The sequence below is a fragment of the Podarcis raffonei genome, chromosome 6 (assembly GCF_027172205.1).
Source record: "Podarcis raffonei isolate rPodRaf1 chromosome 6, rPodRaf1.pri, whole genome shotgun sequence".
NCBI classification, from domain to species: domain Eukaryota; kingdom Metazoa; phylum Chordata; class Lepidosauria; order Squamata; family Lacertidae; genus Podarcis; species Podarcis raffonei.
This window is the reverse complement of record NC_070607.1, coordinates 65,921,147-65,931,084: the sequence shown is the minus strand read 5'-3', so window position 1 is coordinate 65,931,084 and position 9,938 is coordinate 65,921,147. Positions and strand designations below refer to the sequence as shown.

The 9,938-nt window shown below is 41.8% G+C and overlaps 1 protein-coding gene across 2 annotated transcripts; it reads left to right on the top strand.

Moving 5' to 3' along the window:
* The first annotated feature begins 624 nt into the window (after nucleotides 1–624).
* On the top strand, nucleotides 625–9,589 carry SIKE1 (suppressor of IKBKE 1). 2 transcript variants are annotated; one of them, XM_053393579.1, is made up of 6 exons: nucleotides 625–791; nucleotides 1,382–1,550; nucleotides 1,664–1,769; nucleotides 3,108–3,250; nucleotides 4,263–4,376; nucleotides 7,409–9,589. In XM_053393579.1, exons 2-6 carry the CDS (start codon nucleotides 1,392–1,394, stop codon nucleotides 7,526–7,528), a joined length of 642 nt encoding a protein of 213 aa, XP_053249554.1. In that variant the 5' UTR covers nucleotides 625–791; nucleotides 1,382–1,391; the 3' UTR covers nucleotides 7,529–9,589. The 2 variants fall into 2 exon arrangements, with proteins under 2 accessions (XP_053249554.1, XP_053249553.1); XM_053393578.1 differs by lacking the exon at nucleotides 625–791 and adding an exon at nucleotides 843–1,187.
* The last annotated feature ends 349 nt before the right edge of the window (nucleotides 9,590–9,938 follow it).

Here is a 9,938-nt window from a genome sequence, read left to right as displayed (position 1 = left end):
GGCAGAATTTAAAGCAACATTTCACGCTGCAGATTTCTAAACGGACAGCTAGAAGGAAGGCAGGCAGATGGGATAGGTGCGCACATGGCTGGGTAATGGCTTGCTAAAACAAATGGAATTGGAAAGCGCTGCATATTGAATTGATTTTAAAGAGCAGCGCAAGCCTACACGTGCCTACTCAAAAGTCAATCCATTGACTCCAATGCGGTCTCCCCTACCCCCTCGATGAGCAGAGGATTCTCGCTTACAGCGCTATCCCTATACATGTCTACTCATAAGCAAGTCCTACATGGCAAGTACGTACAGGACTGCGGCCGTGAATAACGAAATCAAACCCACGGACGTGGTCGCGCGCGACCGATGCCTGCGCCAGAACTTGACACGGAGCTTTCAAGTTACGAGGCTGCGCCTGACAACTGATCTTGAGCCTTTGGCTCCTGCTAGCGGAACCGCCGGGCCCCTTACGAGGCTGCAGGCCGCAGAGATGCTGCGGGCGCAGCCTTCCCCGGTCGCTGCTCCGCCAAAGGAACAGGAAGGCTCCACCTGTTGGATTTCCACAACCCAAAAGGGAGCCTCGGCGAAGCGCCTGCAACCGGAAACCGGAAGTTTCTCCGGAGAGCTATGAATTTCCCTCGACTCGGAGAGGAAGGAAACTTCATACCGGAAGCGGCGGCGGCGGCCGAAGCGCGGAGCCTGTGACCTCTGCGCCCCCTAGTGTGCCTCGGAGCCGGGACCCTCTTCGCTGACGGCCGGAGGGAGGGAAGCCGGAGCGGGAGACGCGGCCGGAGGGGGTAAGTAGGAGGGCGCGGACCGGGGGTCGCCTCCTGGGAAAGGCGAGGGGCTGCCTCGGGGTCGCCCGGGACTGGGAACGGCCGCAGTACTATGTTGCCTCCTTTCTCCCATTCACTCCATGTCGGACGCGGAAAGTGCTGCCTCCCCGGGAGGCCACTAAAACCGGACCCTGCTTGCCTGCCCTTCCTAGGACCCAGACCTCCCTAGAGCACAGAGTGGGGCTGGGGGCATCCGTGTCGTGTGGCCAGTTCTGTGTCCCAGCCTCCTCTAGTGCTTTCATATGAAGACACCTCCCCCCTCCCAAAAAACACCCCACCATAATATTTATTTATTACATTTATGTGGTGTACATGGTTCTCTTCTTCTCGGCTTCATCCTCTCCACAACCCTGTGAGGTAGGTTAGGCTAAACGATGGGGACTGGCCCAAGGTCATCCAGTGAGCTTCATGGCTGAGGGGGGATTCGAACCCTGATCTCCCAGGTCCTGCTCCAACACTCTAACCATTACACTACATATTTCAAAGCTTCATATACTCTGAGCCTGGCTTTGATAGCTCTTGAATCTTAACCCGATCCGTTCTCCTTTCAGTTCTCTGACAATGGCCTGTACTATAGAGAAGATCCTGACCGATGCAAGGACCCTGCTGGAAAGGCTGAAAGACCATGACAACGCAGCTGAGTCTCTCATTGACCAGTCCACCATGTTGCACAAGCGGGTTGTGTCCATGAAGGAGGCCGGCACACCTCTTTCGCACAAGGTGAGTACGGACCCAGCAGCATCGGTGTGAAAACGTGGATTGGGGTGAGTGGAATGTTGTATGGATATTATTAGACTGCTCTGGGTTCACATGGACCATCTTTTCTTTACAAGTATCAAGAGGACGGAGCTGAGCTGAAGGACATGTCTAAATACAAACCTCATATTCTGCTATCTCAGGAGAACACTCAGATCAGAGACTTGCAGCAGGAAAACAGAGGTGAGCATTGTGTTAGCGAGGTAACTATGAGCCCTCAAGTGATTTGTTTGGCTGCAAGGGTTAACCAGAACATAATGCAAGCCTGCACCACTTATGATTGTCTTGAACTGAAGGATGTAAAGAGCACCCATGCCTGTGTGTTCTAGTCATAGCTCTAAACAGGATTAGTCCTTGGATCATAGAATCATAGAGCTGGAAGAGACCACAAGGGCCATCGAGTCCAACCCCCTGCCAAGCATGGTTTGAAATGATATGGTTGCTCATTTCACAAGCACCCTAATCCTAAACATACATACTTTAAGTTCTATTGATTTCTGTGGGACTAATGTCTTAAGTGTGACTACTGATCTAATTTCTTCATACAAAGTGGTGTGTAGCACCTGATGAGTGCCACATTTTGTGCTGTAGCACAAAAATATATCTGAATACTGCCCAAATATTCTTCTCAGTACCGGTTCCTTACTCAGTTGCGTTCTTGGTGAAAGTTGTCTTTAAAGCTTGATAATAAAATTCTACTATTTCTGTGGCATTTCTGTGGCCTGTACACATTTCACCTACAGTCCTTTTTTTTTAAACTGGCACCCATTTACTTTCTTTAACCTGATCACTTTCCCCACTGCCTCCAAAATACAGTCTGAACCTGAATAGCATGGCAGTATTGATGTTTATGATCTATTACTGTATCTTAAACTTCATGAATTGATGAGTTTTTCTTCTAAAAATTTAGAAAACTTCAGGGTGCTGGGGCCAGTAAAAGTTCCAATATATTTTAATTGATAGCTTCAGCCAATTGTAACTCATCTAAAAATTTAAGTTGTTCATGTTTTGGGGCTGAATTAACAACTAAATTATTTGAAATGCAGTTTACAGCCTTTGTGTACTGGCCATTATTGTACAGTATGTCAGATGCGTCGGCTCTTGAGAGCATGATAGCGACAGTAGGATTTCCCAAGACTGCCATCCTGAACAGACACATCTTGAACAAAATGGGGCTTATATCCAAGTAGATGTACACAGTATTGGTCTGGAAACAAAACTGAATAAGTGCTGGACATATATCCAGAGTTTGAATCAATAGGTGAAGTACTGTACAGTTAAGGAAGGCCAGACCCATAAGGAATTTCTTGAAATTTCAGAAAATTGAATTCTTATTATAAGAGTTAAGAAATTGTGTTCATAAGGCACCAGTGGGCTAAGAAAATGTAAGGATTTGAAAATTATTGTATGTATAGAAGATGGAGAGGTAGGATGCACAGGGAAGTTGTACAGCCTTAATGTGACCTTAGAATATGGAGTTTCTTCCTAGTATTTGCATTGAATTTGTGTTATATTTTTCAGAACTGTGGGTTTCTTTGGAAGAACACCAGGATGCTTTGGAACTTATTATGAGCAAATATAGGAAACACATGTTACAGCTGATGATGAAAAGAAAAGATGTGGATGCTCAGCCAATTTTGAAAGTGCATCAAGCTCAGTCTGCAGTAAGGAATTATTCTATTATTCTTTTTATTCCAGAAAGAAGATAAGTTTCCAATAGGAAGAAAGATGAGTGGCTTAATTGTTGTGCTCTGTTCCAATGATTTTTTTTCTTGCCTCTTTTACATTTTCCTCAAGAGTTTGTTCTCTGAAACATCTTCCTTCCATTAGTGTTCACAGCTCACAAGTGCCTTCTCTTTGTAAAATAAAGTGTTGCAACTCAGCCACAAGGTACCTTCTTTAGAATTCTTATAAAGAAAATTACCGTATTTTTTGCACCATAACACTCACTTTTTTCCTCCTAGAAAGTAAGGGGAAATGTCTGTGCGTGTTATGGAGGGAATGCCTACGGGTGGCATGCCTAAGGATTTTCCTCCTCTAAAAACTACGTGCGTGTTATGGTCGGGTGCGTGTTATAGAGCGAAAAATACGGTGCCTGGTATATCATATATATATATATATATATATATATATATATATATATATATATATATATATATTTGCAGTTATTTGTGACTTCAATATTTTAAAATGAGATACCTTTAATTTGTTTTTGTACTGCTTGCAAAAATACAAACCAGTCATAAGATCCAAGAGATTCTCACCACCATCACTACCTTAAAGCAGCCAGTATGTTGTAATTAATTCTGTCAGATTGCAACCTGAAGATCTGACCTTCCCTCTTAAACCTTCTGGGATAGCAGGAGAACATGCCGTTCCAGTACCTCCTGCCACATTCTGTAACAATCCCTCTCTTCTGTTTGTGACAGCAAATGAGACTTTGGTTTTACCACACAGCCAGTTAAGGGAACCAACATGGGAATATGACAGAAGGCACAGTAGAGGAAAGTTCAGGAAGAAGCTCAGATGTACAATATGGCAGCACTAGGTCCAGTGAGGGAAGGATGTAGATATGACTCTTTGGTTCCGTGTTCTTTGACTTTTCTTTGGAAATATCTGATTTAACTTGTTTTTCTTTTTATTAGTTTATAATTTTGCTTTCAAATCTGTTTACAGGAAATTGAGAGTCAAATCGACAGGATCTGTGAGATGGGAGATGTAATAAGAAAAGCTGTTCATGTGGACAATGACCAGTATTATAAAATACAAGAAAAGCTAGCACAGTTAGAGGTAAGATGCTGGACAACTGTAGTTGGGGATAGAAAACGGGGAGGCTTGTGCCTTACATTGTCAAAGGGTTCTTTCAGCCTCCAAGCCTAAACAAAAGTTGGTTGCTGCTTTGTTAAAAGCTAATGCCTGCCTTGAAGTTCTGCTGTGCTCTTGGTACAGCTGATGAGATAGGAAAGCTGGCAGCTGAGCATCATGAAAGTAGAATCTGCACCTGCAGAATCCTGCTCCATATTAAAGCCCTTAAACTGCAAGTTAAGAGGCCGCAACTCTTGGAGTCAGGCTTGAATTACTGAAAATTATGTTGCTTCACTCTGAAATGAGACACATGAATTTACTGGAGGGAAAAGGGTAATGCTGCGTAGTATGAAAATACGGTTTCAAGTTAGCAATTAAGCAGGTTCATTGGGGGATACAGCATTCAGTAGAACCTTACGACTAGGTACAGCAAGGAGCACCATGCAACCACTGAAGCTTTCTCACATGATTAAGAAACAGCAGTTGAGGTGGATAATGAAAATCTTAGCTTATCCCTCCTCTTTGAAAGTCAGGTAGGTGTTAGTCTGACGCAGTAGAAATATATTTTAAAAATTAAAAAATTGTCCAGTAGCTCCTTAGAGATCAACTAAGTTTGTTCTTGGTATGAGCTTTCATATCTGAAGAAGTGTGCATGCACACGAAAGCTCATACCAAGAACAAACTTAGTTGGTCTCTAAGGTGCTACTAGACAATTTATTTTATATATATATTTCTACTTTGAAAGCCAGTTGCAGAGGGAGCCTGTGAGAGTAGAATGGCACTGTATGTGGACACTGAAAAGCAAATAAAATGAAACTTATGGTTCATTTTATTTTCCTTTCAATTCCCTCCTTAAGGAACTGCCATGACTCAAGCTCCTCAGGCAAGTGCCAATAGTGGTAATGTTTCAGCACCTCTAAAAATTATTACTATTTTATGCACTTCTTTTTACATGAGTCCGAAGGCAGTTTACAGACATACAATAAAAACAGCTAAAATAGTTTTAAAAGCTGAACAAATACAATTAAAGATTGGTTTAAAAAAATAATGCAAAATAAACCTCTAAAACAGAAACCTTTTCATCCAACTGGAAAAGCTTGTTCAAACAAAACTATCCTCAGTTTCTAGAAAGTACAAATAATGGGTGCCTGTTATACCTCAATAGGGATGTTATTCCACAAAACAGGATTCAAACTTAGTTTATTAGCCCTCATCCAGCCCATCACTGCACCCAGACTGTGGTCTGGGGCCTACACAACCACTCCCAATTCAGATGTTATAGAGAAATGGAGCTTGGTATCACCACAGTACTGATGACACCTCACTACAGTTTATTGTGGGAGGAGCGGGGTACTTTTCCATTGGCAAGGAGGAGTGTTGCCAGATGGCCCTAGGGTCACCTAGTCAAGTGGAGAGCTGCCACCAGTGGTTCTTCTGCCTAGATAGCCAACAGAAAGTTCTGAAACAGGATGTTTTTGTTTGGCGGAGGAGGAGTTTGGATTTGATATCCTGCTTTATCAATACCCTAAGGAGTCTCAAAGTGGCTAACATTCTCCCCCACAACAAACACTCTGTGAGGTAAGTGAGGCTGAGAGACTTCAGAGAAGTGTGACTGGCCCAAGGTCACCCAGCAGCTGCATGTGGAGGAGCGGGGAAGCGAACTTGGTTCACCAGATTACGAGTCCACCGCTCTTAACCACTGCACCACACTGGGGTATCTGTGGCTTTCGATGTACTGGACCAAAGCCCCATGAATCCCCCAAGGGGTCTAAATTCAACTGCCCCATTCCAGGGCTTCAGATGATCCATAGTGGGTTCACCGCTCCCCTCCACCCCACAGCACCCCAGATCATTTGGATTTCTCTGTATTTATGTGTAGGAAACTTGAGCAAAGCCGCCATTTTTAAAAAAGACCAAACCAGGATCAATTACTGCAGCCTCTCCAAATGGTTGCTAGATATTTTTTTTCTAGCTGTCTTTAAGGGAATCTTAAATATGAAGGTACAGCATTGTTGTGAAATACTATCTCACCAAACCAGCAATATGAGGATAATAACACTGGCTAGCTTTTGTATTGGCACCATTTTAGTGTATTTTTAAAAACTTCATTCTCCAGACAAGTTGGCCTTGGTTTGAAGAAGCATGCTGCTGCTAAATTAGTACAACAATTTAAGTCCTGGATTTCTCTATGAGCAGTTGTCCCTGTTTGTCACGCTTAATGAAAGATAATCATGACATGCAAACCAGGAAACCTGGTTTCCAAACAAAGGATCTGTCAGTCTAATATTTTTTTTGCCATATGCGTCCTTTTGCTGTAGGAAAACAGCTTCCACAGAAGATGGGGATTAGAGTCCTGCTCTTTAGGAAAACATTCAGGATTGGACAGAATATGTGTGTCCCCCTCTCCTGGTAAACTGGACCAATCAATATCTTAAGTGGCAAGCTTATAGAAAGCCACTGAGGGAGTCTTATGTTAACAGAGTTTCGCTTTGGTCTAAACACTAAAGCACTGAACAATTTAGACAGAACCAGGAATAATAAGGTGGCTACTTGGCACCCATGGGGTGATCCTGACTCTCTTGAAAAATTCTTGCAGACCATTTAAAGGACTTTCAAGGTTGGTGGTCAATAAATAACTAGGCCAGGAAGCTGTGTGTGTGCTTGCTAGGTTCTTGTTGTCATGGCAAAAGAGAAGAAATACATATAAGCCCCAGGCTGTGTCCAGAATAGGAGTTTGAGCAGTTCTTAAAATGGATGTTAGATCACCAAGCTGGCAATTACCAGTCAACTTGGCCAACACAGGTTTAGTACAACACAACTTGTGAAAGTGCTGATAGAAATGGATCTGTAAATCATTAATGTTTTCTCTTGCTATTTTTGTCTAATAAATGAGACCAATATTTATTTGTTTATTTACATTTGCCAAGGGTCTGGATTTAGTACTATCTTATATTAGCACTTATATAACTGTCACTGCTTTGCTCATATGTTTGAAACTGTTTTTATTGGTTTTATAGCTTGAAAATAAAGAGTTGAGAAAACTCTTAACAATCAGCAGAGAATCTATCGAGGTGAGGCAAGAAGAAATGCCTGATGATGCTTCTCAATCCACAAAACAACTGCCTTTAAATAGTTGATCTCTGAAGCTGGTAAACTGCACTGCAGGAAGGAGTGTGCTTATTTTACAAGCTGTTTTTTTAATTCCCTCATGTCTCCGTTTGGGTATCATTCCAGCCTTTTGCTATATTATAGACTGTGTTTTGTGCATAGCTGCCGAAATGACTCCCTCTGCAGGCTAAGGTTTGCCCTGCTTAATCATGCACAGGAGTAGTCGTGCAGCTATAGTCCTAAGCAAATGCTTTCTCAGGGTTATCCTTGTTTTCAGAAATCTCAGTTGGATAGGACAACTTGATCACTTTTGGCTTTTCCAGTGTAAGTACATTTCTTTAAAAGTCAGACCTTTATAGGAAATGCAGCAAAATAGTCCGAACAGACTTATTTTCTTAGAAGTTTATTTACTTTCAAGCAAATAATGCCTAAGATAAATTGTCATGGAGAATTTAGGCACTCCTGTTCTTAATTTGATTTAATTAAAAGTCTAAGCAGTATTTTGGTTCCATTTAACTACTGTTTACCAAAATTACTTGTCTTTAATACATCAACCAATATAGAAAGTAATGCACAATTATCTGTAAAAGTATTCTCTGAAACCCTACATGTGTGAGTGCAGTGGCTGCACACAGAGAGATATCATAATGTATAACAGAATCTTGCATTTAGCACCCTGTCTAGCATGCCAAACCATTATGGAGGTCCTTGAATGCCTCATGTATTTCCATCCATTCCTCTTTTCCCTCTCCCTCTCCCTCCCCAACGCAAGGAATCTGAGCTCATGTTCATTCACTGAGCAGAGGTGGCATGTACAGACCACAAATTCCTTGTAATTGCTTGTCTTTGCATGCATGTTGAGGGTCGGGGGGCAAGATATCTGTTAAATCCCTTGGAGACTCCTCTGTGTGCAGGCATTGCTCTTGCATGGGGAAGAAATCATGCCCCATCTATTCATGTTTACATAGAACTGAAATGATCTAGAATGATGACTCTTCCAAAAGCAGCATCCTTTGGAACTTCATGCTAAGTATTTCAAAATTTACTCTTTGTGAGGTATTGATAGTAAAATGCTGCTGTTTCTAGATTCCCCCCCCCCCTTTTCTTCTACTTGAGACTTCAGATGGGTGCTGCGTGGAATCTTGTTTGTGTACTTTATTGAAGATCTTGTCTTCATGCTGAGTAGTTAAGGAAAGCATTCACCAAACAGACTTGAAGACAAATAAATTATAAAGTGATTGTATAGGAACCTAGCCAAGTCCTGTCTTCATTTATAGTGCTCTGCAGTTTATTGTGTGTTCTTCTTAGCTGCTCGCTTGCAGACTCTCACATCCTCATACCTGATAGATTCTATGACTGTCTCAACATTTTGCTTGTGATTGTAGAGCTAGAACTGGAGACATGTCTAGCCTGTGTGGTCACATCTGTATAAATGTATTTGTCCACATAGCATGCTTCCATCTTGTACAGCATATTGCCTATTGCTAAAGTGTTGTAAACCATAATGAATGGGAAAGAAGATATTTCAATGTTTCTGCTTTCTGCTGGTAAGTTTCAGAGTAGGATCGATTGCTCAGTGTTGACTTGAGCTTGCGGCACATGTCGTTTCTCCATGTTTATCATTTTCCCCCATCAGAGTGGTGGAGAGGAGAGCCGGGTTTATTCTTCAAATTCATCTTTTGGTGTCTTTAAATCCTTACCAGTCAGTTTTACTTTGAAGACTGAGCTGATAAAAGAGCTGCTGCTTTTGTGCATTATGCAAACATAACCTAATCAGCAGGACAGATTCACCTGTATATCATCACTTTGCAGTGTTATGCCTTAAATATATGCCATCAGTGCCACCTTCAGAATCAAACAGGCTCTTGTTATGAGCGGCAACATGTGCTTAGTCCGTGCATAGATTCTGGATTATTTTGTAAATACCCTTGAGGGATGTTACAATGTACATAAGTGAGTTACAGAGCTGTTGTGCTATTGTTTGCCATCTTATCTGCCTGCTCTGATCAGTGAATTCAATCTTGTCTTTACCTCTCAGGTATTAAATATGTATATTTGTTCATTTTCCTGAAATAAATGTTTTGAGGCAATATTATGTGTTGTGGCACTTTTTGTACCGTGGGTAATTTATGGACTTACCTTACCATTGGCCAGTACCATTGTTTGCTGATTAACCACTTGGACCATTGCAAGTTACGTTCTGTATTTATCTGCAAATTAGGCTGAGTAAAGGGAACTGAAATTGGCATATGCTGGCTATAAATAGGTGTCTAGTGCAACCATGTTTATCAAACCAATTAAACCTTTAAGAACTTCATAAATGCCTATATTTAACTTTGTAAAACCAAGTTTTATTTCAGTCATTGACTGAAACAAAATGTACACATTCTCCCTCATACATGAGAATGACAAAAGTGAGCCTGTTTTCAAACCTAATTA

Excerpts from the sequence above, each read along its gene's own strand:
- SIKE1 (XM_053393578.1), top strand. The coding sequence starts at position 1,132 with ATGTGGTGTACATGGTTCTCTTCTTCTCGGCTTCATCCTCTCCACAAC. Across the intron at positions 1,188-1,381 it reads CCTCTCCACAACCCTGTGAG|TTCTCTGACAATGGCCTGTA; the intron begins GTAGGTTAGGCT and ends TTCTCCTTTCAG. Across the intron at positions 4,377-7,408 it reads AAAAGCTAGCACAGTTAGAG|CTTGAAAATAAAGAGTTGAG; the intron begins GTAAGATGCTGG and ends TTGGTTTTATAG.